This window comes from Onychostoma macrolepis, chromosome 05, assembly GCF_012432095.1.
Source record: "Onychostoma macrolepis isolate SWU-2019 chromosome 05, ASM1243209v1, whole genome shotgun sequence".
NCBI lineage: Eukaryota > Metazoa > Chordata > Actinopteri > Cypriniformes > Cyprinidae > Onychostoma > Onychostoma macrolepis.
In genome coordinates, this window is record NC_081159.1 from 7,577,575 (window position 1) to 7,599,445 (window position 21,871).

The following is a 21,871-nucleotide window of genomic DNA, read 5'->3' on the forward strand; positions in this document are numbered from 1 at the left end:
AATACTTTTACATTTTAGTATTCTGTTAAGTATGCGCATGCGTTTTTATGACGTGTTACGTCACGCACGACGCGAAAACACCTACCGTCACCACGTAATGCAAATTACACACGCAATGCGCGGTAAACACATACCTGACGTAGGTACCTGACGTCACCGCGCTACAGTCTGCAGCGAGGAGTGTCTCGATTATTTGGGCCTGTGAGGAAATTGAGCCGCCCACCCCTTGTTTCTAGGCAACCTTAAGCAAAATTAGTGATGTGACCACAAATATATAAAGAGTCCAGTGATCCAATTTACTCACCCTGTAATGGACAGAAGCCCATGAAACAATTGATAACTACATTTAAGTATATATATATATATATATATTTTTTTTTAATAAAAAGTTTTTTGTTGTTCAAAGTGATTTTTTGTATGTTCAAGGGTGCATGCTTCTTGTGTCTGAACAATTACAGACAAATCTGAAAGAAATATCACACCTGTTCGTGCTTTAGTAAGTTATAACATGTGGCTATACTGTTAGCATGATGTTAGCCCTAAACTGCTGGATGATTCAAGTTTGTTCAAATGGTAAGATTAGGGTCATTTAAATAAATATAAATAATAAATCCAGTGACTCATGGCTTATGATTATAAAGATTATTTTACTGTAATTCTACATTATATTTTATTAATTTTAGACCAAACATTTTTGATTTTGTTCTGAAAACTTTAATTTGATTTTTTTTTTTAAATTACCTTCAAAGTTGTGAACTGTATCTTTAAATAAAACCTTTAGGAAGTCTTCCATCTATCCATTCTATTATCCAAACCTCTTTGTCCTTGGTTGCAGGGAGCTGGAGCCTTACCCAGTGTCTTGAGCCACAGGAGGGGAAACTCCCTGGATGAATGGCCAGTCCATCACAAGGCTCACACATAGATTTTTAAGAAGTCATTCTTATTGAATTTCTATTCCTGTGATTTGGCATGAGGTGAAAATGTTCAGTTTTACTTCAGTAGCATAATCAATTTAACTCCATGTTGATTGAACAAAGATTTTTATTTATTTATTTTTTATTTATTTATTTATTTTTTTTGTGGAAAAAGCCATGTTTGAAAGCAGCTTATTTTAGATCCAAAGTGATTATTCCCAAGGATGCACCACATCCTGAAATTTATGTACATATTTAAGTTGGACCCATTACTGTCATGTGCTCACCTTAAACACACCGTAAGTAAAAACTGGTTCTGCTCACCCGCTCTCCCCTAAACAGATGCTCAAATGTGCTTGCTGGTCCATGTTTAAACTTCCATGTTTTACTATATTTGATGAGATATTTGATTGCATTTATATAATTTACACTGGTTCTAGTCATTTCTCACAGGATTATGATCATCAGAACACTCAGTAGTGGAAATACAGCGATATATGAAGACCAGAGCAGTTTCACTGACTCTAAACTCTGAAGCTCCACACAGACAACAACACATGAAATGGTCAATTGAGTAAAGGCCCAGTTTAGACACACATACAGCCATTTCTTCCACTTGGAGGTAAGCTTTCGATGCAAGAAGTGGTGTGTTTTATAGTCTCCCTGCACGGTGATGGCCCAGATGATAAAGCCTAGAATCTGACCTGGATGAAGACCATGCCACCACGCTGAGAACCCAAAGGTCATAAACAGTGGAGACCTGTTGGACCTTTTGAAGACCATTCTTCGAAGCCACGCTGCTGTGGTTCTGTTCCACTGGCGCGCAAACACTGAAGGACGGCTCGATGCTTCAGTCACCCATGGACTGCCATCAGAAAACCCCTCCCATGATGATTTTCCACTGTGACTGTACCCATGGAAACCCATGCCTGCAGCATTGTTAACACATTCACTGACCTTCCAGTGTGCATAATAGTTCAACTTAAGTAGCAGCGACAGGACCCAGATCCATATTATATTTTGACAAACGCAAGGGCTGTTTACTCTGAATGTGCTTGATTTTAAGAGCTCCTTGAGAGGATATTTAATCCACACCAAAGCTACAATTTGCAACATCTTAGAAGTAAGTCTCCCTAAATATGAAGCCAATGATGAAGTCACACTCATTTGCCTAACAGACTCCACAAAAGTGTTGAAACTGCAAAGTGGTCCTCCAAGAAGTGCAGGAAAATTGAGTGAGTAGCTTAGAAATGGTATAAGGACAGAAAGATCCTGACTACTGTTTTGAAAGGGACTAGTGACTGTTCCCTCCTGCAGATCAAGTGATAGAGAAGAAACCCTTTGGGTCATCAACATGAGAGCAGATATGGCCAGTAAGAGCCTGTTAGAAATAAAACAAGAGCTCACAAAATGATCAAATTGGATGTATTCATACAGTTCATACTTTTTGAGAAATACCTGAAGTCTGGTGTCTCTTGAAGCCAGTATAACTTGTACTGGATGTACAAGTGCCAGCAGGTTTGCCAACACATCTGCAGTCCTAAAGTCCAATTATGAATATGCATTGGGTGTAGACAGCGGATCAGCAGCAGGAGAAGCACGGCACTGAAGAACAGCAATAAGCTGTATGGACCCATTGTTACGATAGCAAGGATGAATCCTCCCAGTGTCAAATAGACATACCTTACAAGAGGAGACAAATTTCATTTCACAGATGATCTAAGAAAAAGGATGCACTTATCAAAATAACATTAGCAACAGCATGGATTATGTTGCTATACTGTACCTGTTGATTACTGAGAGATGTCCTTGCCTGGCTAAAAAATAAAACAGAAATGCAAAGGGAATGTTCACAAACTGGTAAAACATCTGCGGGTTTCCAACACAAAATAGCCAAACGAGATCCATCACCAAACCAGAACTGCTCGAGTAATGTGTGTGAGTAGAACAGATAGAATAAATATGTACAGTGTGGCTGACTTCTATTTGTTCTTCAGATAAAATATGCTTCTGAATTCCAGACGTGCATAGCTAGATAGACACTCAGTAAGTCACAGCTATGTACTTATTTCCTAAATGGAATTTGAAAGAGAGCCAACCAAGTTATGTAGGTTAGTAAACAATCCTCACAAACAGGAGAAAGATGGAAACGACAAACAGACAGAGGCATAGAGACAGAAAGACAGATGGATAGAAAAATAGACAGAGACTGACAGAGAGATATACAGATATTGTTTTATATAAATTGGTGAACTTCCTTACTTGGCTCTAGATAGATAGATAGATAGACAGATTAGATTAAATAGATTAGATAGATAGATATCCTCCTGAGACCCAGCTATGGAGTTTTTGCCTCTGTAGTGGACATTATATTTTAGTGAATTTCTCGGAGACCTCACACGTCACAGTTTTAAGCCTGGATGTCCTGTACAGAGCACATTCATGGCTTTTTAGAGAGACCAAATGTTTGGAAGTTTCACCATGACCACACCCTCTCCTAGGTTTAAAGATGGCTAAATTGAATTTAGTGAACATTTTTACATCCTTATGGAAATATGATTATATTTTGTAATTGTCATTTAAATCTGAATAGTTTTCAAATTGTTTGTCATAAAGCAACATCTCAGGAAAATGTTATGGGGTTTTCAAATTCAAATATGACTTCCTGTTATGAAAAAGGACTTCATTTCATTCTTGTCCACTGTAGAGGACACCGGCACTGAAAGCATGTTTATTATGCATTTTGAGAGACATAACAATTGAATAGGAAAATAAATTATATGTACATTTTCTTATGAAATGTTTGATATTATTATGAAAATCTGGCCAGTTATTACTCCCATTATGACAATTCTTTTTTCAACATGCTGTCCCAACAGCAAAACATTAATATGGAAATTAGATACAGTGTATAGATACACTGTTTAATGGGAAAACCAGTTTATGGAAATTTTTACATATTTTATGCACATATTGCATAAAACAAAATGGTATATCAAATCATTTTGTTATATATTTTATAATAGTTGAGAATCATCCTTAAACAAAGTTTAGTAAAAATCCTGAAACCTAAAAATTGATCGATTTAAAAAAAGAAATCCCATTGTTTTTGCCTTTTTTTGATGTCTATTCGTGCCATTTTATTTTTAGAAAAACTTAGTCCATTTGTTTCTTATGCTCTAGACATAAAAAAAATACTAAATTCACAAAGCTTTTTTGGGGGAGTTCTCAGGAGCATATAGACTATTTTATGCTATATTTGCCATACTTGTGAAACCCTCTAATGAATCTCCATCCATCTTCCTAGAATGTGCCCCAGATGGGGGAACTTCAATAGCCTATTTCAAGTGTCTCAAAGCCTTTTCCACATGATGCATTTTCCTTATAGACTAAACCTTGGCTTCATTAAAAGTTCCCCAGAGAACTGTCCTTTTAAAAGGATCTGCATCGTATTCCTCAGGTGTGAAGAACCCCATTCATTTTCCCACTGAGTAGGCCTACTACCAGCTACTTCTCCATTCAGTTGTATGATTGCTCCACAGTTGTCTCAGCATTTAATTGGGCGTTTAAGAACGCGGCTACAAAACATGTAAATACATAGAAGGCATGTAAATACATAGAAGGCATATAACGAGCAGATACCAAGTGGGTGAGTAATATAGATCTAAACCGCGTCGCGCACAGCACGCAGATATTTCGGCGGGACCTGAGCGAGTGGGGCTTGTCTCTGCGTCAGAGAGAGTTCCCTTATCGATTGGCTGCTCCCCGTGCAACGAGGAGGCGTATAACAGAGACACTTTTAAGGAATTTCACAGACATTTAGTGGGTAACACGGCGTGAGGGCTGACTGAAAGATTCTTCCGTGGCCTACAATTTTTAGTCAATCTCAAGTGAAGAACATGCAGAGCTGCGTTAAATCCTGGCGTGTTGTCATCAGCAGGTCGATCAACGCTCGCGCGCCGTATAGGAATATCAGCAATAAAGGGGATGTTTTTAAAAAACTTCAAGGTTTAAACGCAGATGTGTCTGCAAATGTGCGCTGTATGGGCACCTCACAAGTTTTGTGGTCTAGAAAGATTGAACGAATTTTGCCGAGACACGATGATTTTTCTGAAAGACACATTGGACCGGGTGACAAAGAAAAAAGAGAGATGCTCAATACCCTTGGACTTGAGGTAAAAACCTATTTATTTTTTATTAAACGTAATGTTTATATGCTAGGTTGCGAGTCTGTTTAAACACTTTATGTCAGCATTTTACTAGCATCTTAAACTTTGATCAATTTTGCACCAATTTCCGCAGTTTGTGTTGATGGTGATTAATAACAATAAACAAAGTAATAGTCTACACTTTTCTGTTGATTTCAGTCAATCGCTCAGCTTATCGAAAACACAGTTCCCGGATCCATCCGCCTGGGAAGAAGTTTGAAAATGGACGATCCTGTGTGTAAGTTGTTCGCGCGGCTCTCAGCGGCTGCAGACAGAGCAAACACGTGTCGTTTGTTGTTGTGAATTCATCATTTATTTGCACCGACCGTCTGTGAGGCAAACTGCGAGGTTAAATTTCATTTCAGCGGTATTTGAAAACTCTGCCTGGTGTCAGAATTTAGGGCAGCGGAACTAATCGTTCCATTTAGGCTTTTTAACAAATCTAGATTTTTATTTCGAATTAGGGTTTTCTAACGAAGCAGACTCTAACAAAGGAGTCCATCTGAGCGAGGAATGTAGGTTACACGCTCTTTGTGAGCCAATAGACCTTACTGGAGTGTTTTTCACCGTTAAGTCTTCCTTTGAACATATTTGGAGTTGTTTTTGCGGATCCCGGCGAGCAGCACCAATCTCCTGACGCCCTCAGCCGATGCCAATAGGATGACAATTAGAGTGTAAAGTTCAGCGTCACTCGGCCAGTTTGATCTGGTTAGCAGTAGCGTTACATCACGCGTGCACCGCTCAACATACAACTTTGCGTAATAATTGACAATTTAACTGCATTAACGATTATTAGCATTTGCAATTATAAAGTCTGGTCATTTTTTTAAAACACATACTAGGAAAACGGACGGTTTGCATATACAAATTACACCGAAGTGTGAATAAACGCGTCTTAACTTACATTTTTGCAGACAACATGACTCTTAAAATGTAAAACACAGCAGATATAAAGTGTAAAGTAACGTCTCGTTTTTAAGAGATATTTCTGATAACATTGCACCAACCCTTTTGTCAAGTCACTATACTGTTTTGTTTTTTTTTCCCTCCCCAAACTATTGTATGAATGACAAAATGAGGGTTATAAAAGGAATATTGTCATTAAACATACAATTTATTGCAGTTACTCTGAGGTTATGGCAGGACTAGGAGTCAGTTTTCTCATCTGCTTGTGTGTGTCTTTAATGAAGCAAGCCATGCTGAAGCTGATGGGGGGGCTATACTGGATTCTGCTGGTTCAGCTGCACAGAGCTTGATCTGCAAATCCTGCGAGAAATTCACTGCTCAACAATAAAGGGCTCTCTAAACTTTCCCTTTTGTGGTTTTATGAATATATTTTTATTTCTTGAAATGGTTACGTTAAAAATAGATTACCTTTTAACACAAATTTACAAACACTATATCAAGACATCAAACTGGCTGACTGTCTCATTGTCGCACAAATATTGTGTTAAATTTGACAAAATGAACATCCCACAGATTTGTTAGTGTTGAGGGGTCAGTAATGTGTATTTCTGATTATCCCCCTCTCTCTAGCTGTTTTTACTACAGCATTATCTTTTCCCCCGTTCAGTTGCTGTGTTGCTAAGCTGCAGCACAATGCCTCGGGAATTCGTGTGTCTCTGTATAAGCCGGCTCCAGTGCCCTCAAGCTACAACCATTAAACTAGTTACCTAGCCATCAGGAAATGGCCCATATGCGCTTTATCTAACTTTTTGCTACTATGTTATGAATTGCAAACATGCTAAATGCATATATTAATCAGTGAGATCGTGTGCTCTTGTATTATTCATCAGATCATGCCATGTGACGTTTTTGTAGGTGTGTTTAAATACTAGGTGTATTTGCCAATGTGTGTAAAAGCAATTGCTTTGCACTTATGAGTACGATAAGCTTCCTAAAATATTCACTTGTGAAACAGAAGCTGGATTTAATTTGATGCAACACAAACCATAGTGTTTTTTGGGGGGGAGGTTTCTCCGTGGAAGGAGCTTAGATCTGGAAGACTTAATCATCTATTTTACTGTCAAGATCTGTTTTCTTAATCTAGGGTGTTTTACATACTGATTGTTTAACAGTAACCACAGATTTTCAAATCATTCTTATCTTTGTGCTTAATCACTACAGGTGAGAATGAAATTCTTGATTCGCTTCGAAAGATTGCGTCGAGAAACAAGATGTGGAGGTCCTATATTGGGATGGGTTATTATAACTGCTTCGTCCCACCAGTCATACAAAGAAATCTGCTTGAGAATTCAGGATGGTATGTGTCTCTTGTCGTTTGAAGCATACCTTATATTTCAGCTTCTGGTGGAGTAAAAGCAAAAAGTGGACCAACCAAACGTTTTTGACAAACATCAACCCTTTGTTTCAGTCATGGGACTTAAAATTTACAGCCACGAGCTGGAACAATTTGATCATTAGTTTCTCATGATCAGTACAGTTCTAGTCAAAAACCAAATTGCATTTTGATGATTTTCATTATGTAAGCGAGTTGTAGCGTGCCCAGCATAAGATAAATCTTGTGACTCAGACTGGAGGTCTTTGGTTAGGGATTCAGTGAGTTTTTGTGTTCTCTATAGGGTGACCCAGTACACCCCCTACCAGCCTGAGGTCTCTCAGGGGCGTCTGGAGAGCCTGCTGAATTATCAGACCATGGTCTGTGACATCACGGGAATGGCAGTAGCTAATGCGTCATTGCTGGATGAGGGTACTGCTGCTGCTGAGGCCATGCAGCTCTGCAACAGGTTAGTGTGCTTACTGCTGGAAACATCTGTGAAGAACATGATTGCATTTATCAAGGAGACCTTTAGTCTGTTAGCCAACACCTGAACCTGGTCATTCAGGTCTTTGACATGCAGGATGGTGTTTCCCCAGGGCTGGGAGTGATAATTAACTCACCTGTTCCTTTTCAAAGGCAAAACAAAAGAAGAATGTTCTACATTGACCCACGCTGCCATCCACAAACTATTGCAGTTGTGCAAACCAGAGCCAAGTAAGGCAGTTCACCAACATATAGAATAAAGAAATCTATCAACCCGTCTTTCTTTATCTGTCTGTCTTTATCGATCTCCATTTTGCTGTCTATCTGTCTGTCTCTATTTAACTTTCTATCCTTCTATATGTTTGTCTATCCATCTGTCTACCTGTCTATGTGTCTCTTTGTGTGTGCCTGTATATTTATCGATTTTTATCTGTCTCTGTCACTCTCCTATCTGTCTGCCTGTGTATGACTCTGTGTCCCTCTGTATATCTATTTATCTCTCTGTCCATCCTTCTATCCATCTTTCTTTCTATCTGTGTGTCTCTCTCTATCTCTCTACCCTTCTGTCTGTAATTCTGTCTGTGTGTATTGATTAAAAGTTTGTATCCTTTAGTTACATTGGTGTGAAGACTGTTCTCAAGCTTCCTCATGAGATGGACTTCAGTGGGAAGGATGTTAGCGGTGTGCTCTTCCAGTATCCAGACACTGAAGGCAGAGTGGAAGATTTCACTGCACTTGTTGATCGAGCTCACAAGGGTGGTGTATGTACCTCTCGCAATTTCTGATACCAGTTTTTGCATATTAGGTTTTACTCAAGTAATGTATTCACCCTCATGCCACTCCAAACCTGTTTGACTTGTTTTCGCCGTATAGAACACTGTTCGGTTCATACTACTAAACTGTTTAGAGCTGTCAATCACTGATGTGAAACCAGGTGTGACATATCTTCATGGCAAGCTTGAATATATGAAAGTGAGATTTGAGTGTTTCTTTTAAAAATCTCCATTTGTCCAAAAAAAAAAAGAAAAAAAGTCATACAGGTTTGGAATGACATGAATAAATGATGACAATTGTCATTTTTGGGTGAACTATCCAAGTGGTCCTTAATTGCAACAGCAGAATCTGCTATTAGGTTTTGTGCACAGATCTATTACAACTGATTTAGACCTGTTCAATCGGCTGTTGCACCAGTTGTCAGCACCAAATTTTATTTTATTTTTGTGAAATGTTATTTATTTATTTTTGGGTCCATTTATTTGTATCAAAGGCACTGGCTTGCTGTGCCACAGACTTGCTGGCGCTCTGCGTGTTGCGTCCTCCAAGTGAGTTTGGAGTTGACATCGCCTTGGGCAGCTCACAGCGCTTCGGCGTGCCTCTCTGCTATGGTGGGCCTCATGCTGCATTTTTTGCAGTCAAAGAAAATCTGGTCAGGATGATGCCAGGAAGGATGGTTGGAGTTACCAGGTAAGTTTGTAATTTATAGGATTCAGTGTATTTTTCCTCATCAGTGTTGGTATCAACTGTCAAATGTTTCCTGTTACAGAGATGCGGCTGGTAAAGAGGTTTATCGTCTGGCTCTCCAGACAAGAGAGCAGCACATCCGCAGGGATAAAGCCACCAGCAACATCTGCACTGCCCAGGTGGAGCTTCACATATCTGAGGAAAAAAAAACTGTGTATATATATTTGTCAAGTTGAATGTCTGTACTCAGTTTTAATGTCTCAACATAGGCTCTTCTTGCAAATATGGCCTCCATGTTTGCGTTGTATCATGGTCCTCAAGGATTGAGGCACATTGCAGAGAGAACCCACAATGCAACATTGATTCTCGCTGAGGGTAAGTTGTTTGACTCCTGTTTAGTTTTTCTTTGAATAAGAAATGTTATGAAATACCGAATGTCTTTTTATTGTTGTAATAGGGCTGAAAAGAGCTGGGCACAAACTCCAACATGAGAACTTCTTTGATACGCTGAAGATCAACTGTGGTGTGGCTGGCAAGGACATCTTGGAAAAAGCTATGCAACGGGAGATCAACCTACGGGTGTACAGTGATGGACTGGTGAGGCCTGTGAAAATGTTAAAAATAAACCCACAAATAGGCAATGCTACTTTTTGTTTTTATTTATTTATTAAAAATGTACATTTTATTTATTTTCTTATTAATTTATTTAAAGGTGGGTTAAGTGATTTCTGGTAGCCAATGTTGATATTTCAAATCACCAAATCAAACACCCCCCTACACCAAAAGAGTCTCACCCCTATTTTGATAGCTCCGCCCCACACATACTTGCGCAACCCAGGCAACTATTAGTTCTGTGAAACAAAGCAAAACCAATGTTACTCACCTATCCAGAAGAAACAAAGCAACCTCGGCGTCCAATCGCAGGCCTTCCCGCTCCTTGAGTTCTCTCCAGCACTGGAAAGCTGATCCGATATTTACACGGGTCATACTTCTTGCCTTATCGTAACACCGTGTCTACACAGGACGCGAGTGGCGTGACAAAATACTATAGAACTCATTATAATCAGTGATGCTGTCTACACTGGATCCCGACAGTAAACTGCTGCCACGTTCTATTTATGACACATTGACAAAAATTTCAAATGATTTTCAATGATCGCTTTGTCGCGTCCAGTGTAGACAGACTTTAGCTGTTGCGGCGCGACAGTGTAAGCCGCCTTTTGTTCCGCAGACGTTTTCCTCTTGTTTTTTATCCGCCATCTCTATCTTTGTCGTCACTCGCCTTGGCTAATGTCCGTCCTGTGCACTGAGCGCTCTCTCCCCCACATCATGAGTAGACACGTCCCTTACTGCTGATTGGCTACAAGTTTGTTTTGTTACTTGGCCTGACTCGGTTTTCTAAAGCTTTTTTGAAAAAATACAATATTTTAATATTTTTAATGTAGTTTGTTGATGTGGTTTTAGCTTGGAGTGTCTCTGGATGAAACCATCACTGAGAGGGACTTGGATGATCTGCTCTGGATCTTCGGTTGCGAGTCCTCAGCTGTAAGTTCTTGCCTGACTCGATATTTCAATTATTGTTAAAAATCCTCTATTCTCTTTGCCACAATGAGATCTCTTCTTTTTGATATTTATCAGGAGCTTATTGCTGAGAAAATGAGTGAGCGAACAAAAGGACTGCTGGCAAGCCCTTTCAAGAGAACTAGCAAGTTTCTTACCCATGCAGTGTTTAACAGGTTTGTTTACCAGTTTCAATGCTAGTTGCTGTTTCTAACAAATCTGTGAAAAATCAATGAAACTTGATACAAAATCAGAAAAACTGGTTCTTGTTTGTCTAAATATGTGGATAGGCTAGTTCTGTATAGTAATTATTTATATATATATATATTGCTTTTAAATTCAGTTATCACTCGGAGACCAATATTGTACGGTACATGAAGCGCCTGGAAAATAAGGATATTTCCCTTGTTCACAGTATGATTCCTTTGGTAAGTAAAGAATCAGTTAACAATGGTATTTATCCATTGTAATGATTTTACATGCAAACATCACATTAAAACTCTGCTGTTGAATCAAGGGTTCATGCACAATGAAGCTGAACAGTTCCTCGGAGCTCATGGTGAGTCTGTATTAATCTGCTCTTTAATATCAGCCCTCCTTTTTACTGTATCTCTGACATTGCCTCATTTCAACCAGTCTGAGCTATTCACCGATTCATTGTAACTTTTTCACAACAGCCAATCACCTGGAGTGAATTTGCTAACATCCACCCTTTCGTGCCACTGGATCAGGCTGAAGGTTATCAGCAGCTCTTCAGACAGCTAGAGAGAGACCTTTGTGAGATTACAGGATATGATAAGATCTCCTTTCAACCAAACAGGCAAGTGTCCTGTCTGATATTGTTGTAACGGTATCAAAAACGTGATTTATTCTAATTTCAGTCAATAGTGGTCTTGTAGTTGACAAAGCAAATTGCAACATGACCCATTAGGTTTTGTTCAGGTTTCTGGTGCTGATAAGTTTTGGGGGTGTGTAGGCATCTGTACGTTCTGCTTGGTTGACACTTTAACAGGATCATTAGCATACTGTACTCTTGGGCAAGAGCCATTTGAAGCAATCTTTGAACTCTGCTGTGCTGAGGCAGTACGCTTGCATATATATGATGCTATTGATTTTTCTTTGTCCCGTAGTGGCGCGCAGGGGGAATATGCAGGCTTGGCTGCAATCAAAGCCTATCTAAATTCCAGAGGAGAATCTCACAGAACAGTGAGTATCATCCCACAGTGAAACACTCTGTAGCAAAGTCTCCTCTCATTTAACCTCAAGCCTCAGGGCCATTTGAAAACATACGTGACATTTGAAGTATCAGGTCGACCCTTACTGACTTTTCCAGTTATCTTGTGAAAACTGATTGTAAGCAGAATGGCAATCTGATGACATGTTTCAAATGTCCTCCATTTAAAAAAAATAAAAATAAAAATTCAAAGTAGGCCATATAATTATATAAAAGTATAATTTAGTATTATATAATCTTTATTTTATAATATGTAATATTGTATTATATTTGTATATAGACACTATCATTGTATATAAACGCATAATATACAGATAACTTTTGTTGTTTCTTGTAGTATTTTCCGAAAATTATGAAAGTTTTCAAATGTCACCCATAAGTGATTCAACCCCTGACAGAAAAAGAATTGCTGCTTGAAAGGGAAGCAAATGATTCATGAGTAATACAAATAGTTAAATTCTGTCCACAGTGAAAAGTGGAAAATGGTCCAAAGTGTTTTGAACCTGAGAGAAAATAGCTGAAAAAGTGGTAAATTGTTAGTGGGGTCTGGGAGTGGAAAGAAGGTCAGTGATAAGAACGTTTAGTCAAGTCATTGCAGTGTTTTGTAATCTGGCCTTTGTTTTTTATCATCTTCCTAATAAGCAGTTCTTAGATAGCGGATGCAGCTCTTAAACTAGCCAAGGTTCAAACTGCCATGGTTGAGTAAATAGCCATAGAAAACAACCACCCCGTAACAGGATTCAACTTCAGTGCAAGATTCCATATTTGGAGATTAAGACATGCAGTTCCTTGGACGATGAGTTTGTCCATGCTGACCTGTTGAAAATTGCATAACGTTTAGCATTTAGACCACCGTGTCCTTAGTTCAGAATGTCTGTCATATAGTATTGATTAAAACAAACGAAAATTCTATTTTTATTTTTTACTCGCCCTCATGTCATTTTAAATGTCTGTGGAAAACAAAAGGATTCATAATGAAAGTAGACCTAGACTAGTGGCTTTATGAAAGTAGTTACAATGGCTTTGTGAGGAACAGACCAAAATCTTTGACAGAAGTAATTTGCAGAATATGTATAATCTTAAATGTGGTATCACACCTAGGCAAGCTTTGTGTTGTAAATCTGTTTTGCATGAAGTGTTTAAATAAGACCACAAAAAATTGGGTTCTATGTATTTTAAACAACCATTAAAGTTGAAGTATGCAGTTTCTGTACTGTTGGTGTCACATAGCGGAATTATAAAATATAAAGCAACAACCATTGCAGATGCTCCTTGGGCCATTTTCAGAACTAACGTTTGCTTTGTTCTGAAAGAGGGACTTAATTTGTTACAATGTTGCATTTTCTTCTTGGTTTGGTTTGCTTTCACAAGGTAACATTGCAAAGTGTACCGATCTGTGTTTATGCAAGTCACATGTGAGTAAAGGTGTCCTCTTATTGGTCAAGAGTTCATTTATCAAGATGGATTGGCAAGTTTGCTCTGCGGGCTTATTGTAGCTTTATAGATGTCCTGGCACGCACAAACACTTACAAATGTAGCTGTCAGTCCTCTAATATATCCATCTATATACAATTACATATATAGTCAGTTTGCAATTGGGCTGAGAACACCTCGTTCAGGCGATCTCGGACCGATTATTTTGGTGTAAATCTGCATGTGTATAGTAGTCCTTAAACAACATACCAAGTTAAGAGAACATTTTGACAAATCTTCTGAACTTTAAGTTTACTTGGTTACAGAAATAAATGTTTGTTGTTGTTCTTGTTTGTTTTGTCCATTAATCTAATGCATCAAATCTGTTATGAATTTGCTCAGGTTTGTCTGATTCCCAAATCCGCTCATGGAACAAACCCTGCCAGCGCTCAGATGGCAGGCATGAAGGTTCAGGTGGTGGAGGTGGATAAAGATGGCAACATTGACGTGTCTCACCTTGAGGCCATGGTATGTACAGTAATTTGAAGTGTCACATTTTGCATCTCCTGTCAACAGGAAGCCTTTATAGCTATTTACACCGACACACTTGTCTATGATAACATTATCTTGTCAGTGTTAAAGGTGACGTGTGTAATTTCTGCGCTGCTAGCAGCACCAAACAAAATAGCAAAAATAATAAGTTTGAGGTTCAAACTAGTTTCTTGAACACCCCTCCTGACTGCCATTGGTTGAGCAAACAAATACTCCAAACTCACATGTTGCTGCTGTGTCATCATGCTCAAAAAATGTTTTGAAAGCTCAGTGTTTATAAGTTTTGGAGGGAACCAACCTATGAATATCTTTGGTTTTGGATAGGAGAAAGTGTTTAACATCCAAAAAATTACATGCTTAACCTTTTAAAGATGCACTTTACTCAATCAACCACATGTATCCCTTTTTTTGGCAGGTGGACAAACATAAGGCCAACTTGGCTGCCATTATGATCACATACCCCTCCACTAACGGTGTGTTTGAGGAGAACGTGAGGGAAGTGTGTGAGCTCATCCATCAGAACGGCGGACAGGTGTACCTGGATGGTGCCAACATGAACGCACAGGTAGATTGAAGAACAAACAGCCACATTTTACAATATGGTAGTGATCATTAACATTAGTTATAGACTAACAATGAACTCCTATTTATTTTTATTTTTTTTACATTAACAGTTTATGTTATGAATGAATCATGCACTATATTCCTGGATTGGTGATAATGATTAAATGCTCTGAGTTGTAGAAGTGCGACGTGTCAGAGAGAGCTTCATTCACACTAAGTTTTCCATTGAACATTCATGTTCTTCTGATTCAGGTTGGATTATGTCGGCCAGGAGACTATGGCTCAGACGTTTCTCACTTGAATCTCCATAAAACCTTCTGCATTCCTCACGGTGGTGGCGGCCCTGGAATGGGACCAATAGGAGTGTAAGTGTTTTGAAGTGAGCAGACCTGCCCTACTCGATCTACCAGAACAGTTGATCTGTTGACTCCAGTTAACCATATGGCTTTTTCCAACAGGAAACAGCATCTTGCCCCCTTCCTTCCCTGTCATCCAGTGGTGAACATGCAGTCCAGTAATGCAGGAAGTTCTTTGGGCACCATCAGTGCTGCTCCCTGGGGCTCCAGCGCCATCCTGCCCATCTCATGGGCTTACATTAAGGTCAACACTCAAGTCTTACAATTTTTGCCTATCTGAGTAATAGGGATGCACCAATATTAACATTCTGAACAATACTAATTATTTTCAGGTTATGGCTGAGATCAATTTCTGTACAATTTTGCATAAATACATGAAAAATAGGACACTAATTTTAAATCTTACAAGCAAATGTAGGCTTTAAAGCATTAAATGGTTCAGCATAAACAATGCACATTTATTTTGAGATTTGCTAAAATTACATTTGTTCAACTTTAATGATTTAAAGATGACCTTTTTAGTGAGTTTTAGATGAAAGCAAAGGTAATGTAAAAATAAAATAAAAGAACAGCACGATAAAATATCCAATATATAGCCAAATACCAATAAATAAATACAATTTAAAAACTCCCTAATATCAGCTGATATGGTACCATATATCATCCTAATTTATTCATCTAATATTTGATTTTTCCATTCAACAGATGATGGGTTCAAAGGGTCTTGCTCATGCTACAGAGGTGGCCATCCTTAATGCCAATTACATGGCTAAAAGATTGGAAACACAGTACAAAATTCTTTTCAGGGGCTCTAAAGGTTGGCTTTATTGAATAAAATATTGCATTTTTGATCTTAAAAATGAATTGATTCATTGATCGATTCCTCACAAACATTTACTGATTATTTTGGATTTGCAGGATTCATTGCTCATGAGTTTATTTTGGATGTGCGGCCCTTTAAAAAGTCAGCAAACATTGAGGCAGTTGATGTAGCAAAACGACTGCAAGATTACGGTAAGTGAAAAACATCCGTGAAGTAAATATTTTTGGCTTTAAATGTGTCTGACAACTGACTGATTCTTCACTGCCTTTTATGACAGGTTTTCATGCACCGACCATGTCATGGCCTGTGGCAGGAACTCTGATGATTGAACCCACAGAGTCTGAGGACAAGGCTGAGCTCGACCGCTTCTGTGACTCGTTGCTGGCTATCCGACAGGAAATCGCAGACATTGAAGAGGGCCGGATGGACACAAGGGTTAATCCTCTCAAGGTGAGCGTTTTAAAGCTGAATCCAGAACATTCCATATCGGCAGCATCTGTGCAGCTTTAATCATGTGTACGGTAATGCACATGTACTAGAGGTTTATGGAGCGTGGCATTATTTGTACTCCTTGTCACGTTTTATGCCCGGAAGAATTAATATATAAGCTTTTTTTTTTTTTTTTTTAAATACACGTGTTTCTCATTTCTGCTTTTAAACCCTTCAGATTGTCTTTGCCCAAAAGACTTTCATTAATTACATTAATTCTAGAGCTGAAATTTTATTGAATCTGGATCTTTCTCTAGTTGCTCTAACTTGTCTTTCACATGTTTTCCAAAGATGGCTCCTCACTCGCTGGCCTGTATTACCTCTACCACATGGGACAGACCTTACTCCAGAGAGTATGCTGCTTTCCCCATGGTGTGTATCTTACATTAATGTAAAAATACATAAACCTTAAAATAAATGTTTTTATTTATTCCATGTTAAAATGTTATTTCAGCCTTTCGTGAGACCCGAGACCAAGTTCTGGCCCACAATTTCAAGGATCGATGACATCTATGGAGACCAACATCTCGTCTGCACCTGTCCACCCATGGACGTCTATGAGTCTCCATATGAGGAAAGGGCTTCTTCGTGACCTCATTACTCAATGAAATGCTACTTCATCCAAATGAACCATTCCCATCCGATATGATCATTTATTCTTCCCTGTGATTACAGTCTCTTCAGTACGTTCATGGTGCCTCAGATTTCCTTTTGCATACAATGCACAAATAGCTGGCCTCTGCTACTCTACTAAAACAATCCAAATCTGATTCAGATACTGTAATTGACCTGTATAGGGGTTCGTTTTTTGTTCTTTTTATATTTTTATTCACTGTATAAAAATATTTGGGTGTTTTGGTCTGTTTGTAGGCATAACTTACTGGCACTGTTCTCAATGTTAACAGTAATTTTATAGATGTAATGTAAGTTTTCTAATTATTTAAGAAATAGAGCCTGTTTGTAGCAATTTAATAAATATTTTAAAACGAACATTGGTTTACATACATTTCCTAAATCAATGGTATTATTCCATGTCACACAACCAGCATGCGGTCTAATTTGAAACGGAGTTAAGCTGCGTTTCATACTGATGATCGTTTCTCTTTTTCCATAAGTTTCCCGTCACTATTCCAAAAAATAAAAGCAGTCCAAGATTTCGGTTTGAAGCAAATTTTTTCCAGCAGTCCTCAGGTCTGTTGATGTCCACAGCGTATATCTGAGGAACACAGAATAAATGATTCATTGTCAGTGTAACACTTTTTTTTTTATGTAAGAGCTCCTTTCATATATTTAATTAATCTGGCATATCATGTCACTTCATTTTGATTTTTAAACAACTAATTTAACTTTAATTTCTTGTAACCCCAGGCAGGCTACTATTATCAAGAACAGTGTATCTTGCTCACCTGATGTGCTAGATGAATGGCCACTGCAGACACTGCACAATAGTAGGGCAAAGTCTGGTCAGCATTAGCTCCTGCTAAAACCAGCCCTGACAGCATGGCCCCAGTGAAGCCACTCAGCCACAGTTTGGTGTTCTCCTGAAACCTCAGAGCTGTAGATTTCACGCCCACTTTTAAATCATCATCTTTGTCCTACTCAAGATGAGAAAATAGATCACAAAATGTACATGAGGCACAAATTTATGTTAGGGAGTAATAACTAATGGCATACTGTACCTGATGGGCATAGATTGTGTCATAAATCAATGTCCACATGACACCAGATACATAGAGAGGTAAACACACAGACCAGTCACATGATCCCTTCACAGCAGACCAACCCAGAAGAGCACCCCAATTAAAAGTGAGACCTACAGAGGCAACGACTGTTCAGTTTTAGAAATATTTTGAGCAAATTTTCAGCAATAACATGGAGGCAAAGTTTAAAAACTGGTTATGGTAACACACCTAAAACAAACTGCGGCCAGTATGTGATTCTCTTCATGAGAGGGTATGTGACCACCAGCGACAAAGAGGCGGCTCCAAGAGCTATGCTAGAGACAGATGGGAAGTCACAGTTTATTAGTTAGTAAAATTAATGTTGCCATGAAATGGAACTTGCAATCGTCTTTTCGTCTCAATTTAAAGCTATATTAATATAATATCAACTTGAAAGTTACAATCTTGCTCTAGTCCCAAATGTTGGCAAAATACTGGTAACACTTTAGTTGTTTATTAGCATTCATATTACTATCATATTGCCTGTTTATTAGTACTTATAAAGCACATATTAATGGCTGATTCTGCATGATCATATTTTAGATCCCTTAATTGTACTCCATACCTAAACTTAACAACTACTTTACTATTAATAGCAGCAAATTAGAAGTTTGAGGCAAAAGTCGTAAATAATCGTTAATGGTGAGAAGTGGTCACCAGACCAAAAACATTGTGTAGAAATACTGTAAAATGTAAAGCACCTGTAGTAATTGAGGCAGAGCAGAACTCCCAGTGCTAAACTCAGCTGGCCTCCGAGGAAAACCAGTGCCTGAAACGGTGTGATCTCCCCTGATGCAATGGGCCGAGTGGCTGTCCTTGACACCTACCAGAAATATGACATATCCCAACATCAGACTCCAGCAGCAGCCGAGATCAAATCCAGGTGGCCTATTATCTTTCTTGAACCTTGCTATAATTTGACCCACCTTTTCAATATTCAGCTCGATTAAACTGACAAAACATCAGTAACCCACATCCTTGAACACTCATACCAACCATTGTTTCTACAAACTACACTCTATATAGAAAAAGAGGTTCTTCGTTGGCATCTATGGTTCTATCAAGAACCTTTAACTATAATGGAAACTTTTCATTGCACAAGAGATTCTTTATAGTGGAAAAAGTTTCTTTAGATAATTAAAATTGTTCTTTTAAAGGAATGGTTACCCAAAAATATGAGGAACAACAACTGTTTCGTTACCAGCAGTCTTCAAAATATCTTCTTTTACATTCAACATAAGAAAGAAACTCATACGGGTTTGAAACAACATGAGAGTGAGTAAATGATGATCACATTTTTGGCTGAACTATCCCTTTAAGAACCGTTGACTGAAAGGTTCTTTGGGGATCACAAAATAGTTGTTTTATGACATTGTTACAAAAAACCCTTTTTGGAACCTTTATTTGTGATTTAGTATTCTGCTTAAATTATACACCTGTATAATGATATGCTTATACACTATTTTAATTGTACTAAATAAAGCTTCAAAGATAATTAATCTGACTAGTCATGCGAACCTCTCAGTTAACTTCCCAAAGTCTTCTACTTGACTTCTATATCAAATCAGTTTAAAGTGAGAGTTCACCAAGAAATAAAACTTCTGTCATCATTTATTCACCCCCATATTGTTCCAAACATGTATTACCATCAACATTTTTAAAAAAATATCTCCTTTTGTTTTATAGAAACAAAGTCAAACAGGTTTGAAATGACATGGGTGTAAGTAAATTATTATAATTATCTGACACTGTTTATGGCCAGTGTTACAGCAACATTGCCCAATTCCTTTGACACACTGACCCAGGCAAGATCAGGAGATAGATATGTTAGGCTTAGTCTGGATGAGAAGATGGCAAAGATTAAATTTAGGCCACTAGTTGTTTATCTGAGAATGTTCTCAGATAAATAAGCAAAAAGTTGACATTCTGGAACTAAAGGAAGAACATGACGCAGGAAACAATCAATCTACTTCTATGCATGTACTCTTACCTTCTTGTCGAAGTCTTTATCCCACATGTCATTGATTGTGCATCCTGCTCCTCTCATAAGCAAAGCTCCCACACCGAAGAGCGCAAGCATGCGCAGATCAGGAAGGCATCCCGGGTCTGCCGCCAGCCCAATACTCCACGTACAGGGCAGATACAGCAGCCACGTTCCTACAAGAACACAACAATTTATATTTCACTGAAACAAAGAACAGCTTGCAGCCAAAAGAACATCCTGGAAAACAACACATTACATTACCGTTTCACATGAGCTCAGCTCACCTATGGGTTTGTCCAGTCTCATTAATCTGAGGTACGGCTGGACAGACGCCGGTGCTGCGTTCACAATCCCAGCAGGAGTGAGGCTGAAGAACCTTCTGCCACTGTTGTGACCTGCCAGTAAAGGAGGCCATATTCTCTGCTTGTGATCTTCACTTTTGTTAAAGCAGGATCCAGGCTGACACAAGGCTGTGGTAATGTTTTCATGCTGCCTTCTGAGACTTGAAAGACGGCAGAGCAGATCTGTGGAAGACTCCTCCTCACTGCATGTGGTTGAAGCAGTGCCAGCAGTCTGGTGGACATCATCTTGTCTGTTGAGCTGTCATGACCAACTTTCAGCGAGGCGCTTCATTGTATACTTGCATTCATGTGCAGATGAGGGACCTCTTCAGGAACAATGAACCTGACAATACAAACAGCAGAGAACACAATACACAGATTACTGACGAGTCATGAAAATGCCAAATTGAGTGAATAAGGCTTTTTATTGTAATATTTTGTGCCAGTATTCTGTGAGTGTAGTCAAACTTAATACAATTTTAAGCTGCTTCTGTTACACTTAAATTGGCTATGACCATTGAAATGCCCCTTATTGACTAATCAATGGTGTTACAAGCAGCAACAAGCGTTGCTAATATGTTAAATGCGGGGAGAAAGATAGATCAGCATTATCAGTCGTCTTTCTTCGTTGAATCGTTTGTAAATCATTCATGTCTATATGACATATTGAACTTACAGCGCTCTGTGACAGCAATTTTGAAATCCTTTTCGTTGTGTGCGCCGACCTCGTGTTCCCCCTGAAACGTTTGTTTATCTTATGGTTCCGCCTTTTGATTTATTCTACTGTACATGCTGTCTTGACTTTCATGATATTCAGTATTATTAAGCTCCAATGTAAGATTACATGTACAGAAATATCACAGTCAACGGACGCTATAAAACACAGTATTATAAAATATGCTTTAATTAAAAGTACTACATCAAAGCTATGTTTCATTCAAATGTATTAAGTCCAATTAAATGTAATGTACATGTATATGACAGCGTTCATAATGATTATGGTTATTGCGAAGCAAGCATTATAGCAAGTTATAACATTATAACAAATATAAATATATTAATATGTTATATAGCATGGTCATAAATTAACCAGGCAAAATGACACTGAAAATAACAAAATGACCCAGATATTTTAAATGTGGAGACAAAAATACTTTGTATGTGGTGAATTGTTCTGTTTTTAACACTGGATGGACTTTGTTTCATAATATTTTATTCACCTAAATTGTATGGGTTTAAAATGACAATTATTTCTCAAAAATGTAAAACTCAGTTTATTTCACAGGCGGTCCCTGCTCCTTCTCTCCATCCAGATGTTTAAAATAAATACAATTGTGTATTTTGACTGAACCTTTTGAAATCTCGCGAGCCAATCTGTTAAACAGTAACGTTACCAATTATCTCCCTCGCGTGGTCATTGGAAACCATTACAATGTGGTTTACCAGTAATGTTTAAAATTAAAATAAATGTACACATGTACACATAT

At 38.3% G+C, this 21,871-nt stretch overlaps 3 protein-coding genes across 7 annotated transcripts; 1 reads left to right on the plus strand and 2 right to left on the minus strand.

Moving 5' to 3' along the window:
* Nucleotides 1–1,107: 1,107 nt before the first annotated feature.
* Nucleotides 1,108–6,636, minus strand: mboat4 (membrane bound O-acyltransferase domain containing 4). 5 transcript variants are annotated; one of them, XM_058775943.1, is made up of 4 exons: nucleotides 5,690–6,636; nucleotides 2,701–2,731; nucleotides 2,373–2,519; nucleotides 1,108–2,295 (listed from the first exon to the last, which is right to left on the minus strand). In XM_058775943.1, the coding sequence occupies exons 1-4, from the start codon at nucleotides 5,709–5,711 to the stop codon at nucleotides 1,362–1,364; spliced, it is 1,134 nt and encodes a 377-aa protein (XP_058631926.1). In that variant the 5' UTR covers nucleotides 5,712–6,636; the 3' UTR covers nucleotides 1,108–1,361. The 5 variants fall into 5 exon arrangements, with proteins under 5 accessions (XP_058631926.1, XP_058631924.1, XP_058631925.1 ...); XM_058775941.1 differs by having other exon boundaries at nucleotides 2,373–2,597; XM_058775942.1 differs by having other exon boundaries at nucleotides 5,675–6,636.
* On the plus strand, nucleotides 4,531–17,328 carry gldc (glycine dehydrogenase (decarboxylating)). Its single transcript, XM_058775937.1, has 25 exons — nucleotides 4,531–5,089; nucleotides 5,282–5,360; nucleotides 7,250–7,385; nucleotides 7,705–7,869; nucleotides 8,040–8,117; nucleotides 8,500–8,647; nucleotides 9,154–9,350; nucleotides 9,430–9,526; nucleotides 9,617–9,722; nucleotides 9,805–9,944; nucleotides 10,812–10,892; nucleotides 10,986–11,083; nucleotides 11,251–11,335; nucleotides 11,425–11,466; nucleotides 11,585–11,727; nucleotides 12,038–12,113; nucleotides 13,957–14,082; nucleotides 14,522–14,671; nucleotides 14,923–15,035; nucleotides 15,129–15,270; nucleotides 15,732–15,843; nucleotides 15,945–16,040; nucleotides 16,127–16,299; nucleotides 16,630–16,710; nucleotides 16,793–17,328. The coding sequence occupies exons 1-25, from the start codon at nucleotides 4,814–4,816 to the stop codon at nucleotides 16,928–16,930; spliced, it is 3,078 nt and encodes a 1,025-aa protein (XP_058631920.1). The 5' UTR covers nucleotides 4,531–4,813; the 3' UTR covers nucleotides 16,931–17,328.
* Nucleotides 17,329–17,375: 47 nt separating this feature from the next.
* coq2 (coenzyme Q2 4-hydroxybenzoate polyprenyltransferase) lies at nucleotides 17,376–21,139 on the minus strand. The gene is given in 9 exon segments (XM_058775944.1): nucleotides 17,376–17,554; nucleotides 17,745–17,933; nucleotides 18,018–18,151; nucleotides 18,249–18,334; nucleotides 18,761–18,882; nucleotides 20,050–20,216; nucleotides 20,328–20,546; nucleotides 20,549–20,727; nucleotides 21,061–21,139. Coding segments are annotated over 8 exon segments (1,161 nt in total). The 5' UTR covers nucleotides 20,631–20,727; nucleotides 21,061–21,139; the 3' UTR covers nucleotides 17,376–17,392.
* Between the last annotated feature and the right edge of the window lie 732 nt (nucleotides 21,140–21,871).

Bases quoted from the DNA above. Each gene is read 5' to 3' on its own strand.
- mboat4 (XM_058775939.1), bottom strand. From the start codon at position 2,822: ATGGATCTCGTTTGGCTATTTTGTGTTGGAAACCCGCAGATGTTTTAC. The intron at 2,598-2,700 runs GTACAGTATAGC...TCCTCTTGTAAG, and splicing joins CATCTCTCAGTAATCAACAG to GTATGTCTATTTGACACTGG. The intron at 2,296-2,372 runs GTATTTCTCAAA...TATTTCTAACAG, and splicing joins CAAGAGACACCAGACTTCAG to GCTCTTACTGGCCATATCTG.
- gldc (XM_058775937.1), top strand. From the start codon at position 4,814: ATGCAGAGCTGCGTTAAATCCTGGCGTGTTGTCATCAGCAGGTCGATC. The intron at 12,114-13,956 runs GTGAGTATCATC...GAATTTGCTCAG, and splicing joins GAGGAGAATCTCACAGAACA to GTTTGTCTGATTCCCAAATC. The intron at 15,844-15,944 runs GTTGGCTTTATT...TTGGATTTGCAG, and splicing joins TCTTTTCAGGGGCTCTAAAG to GATTCATTGCTCATGAGTTT.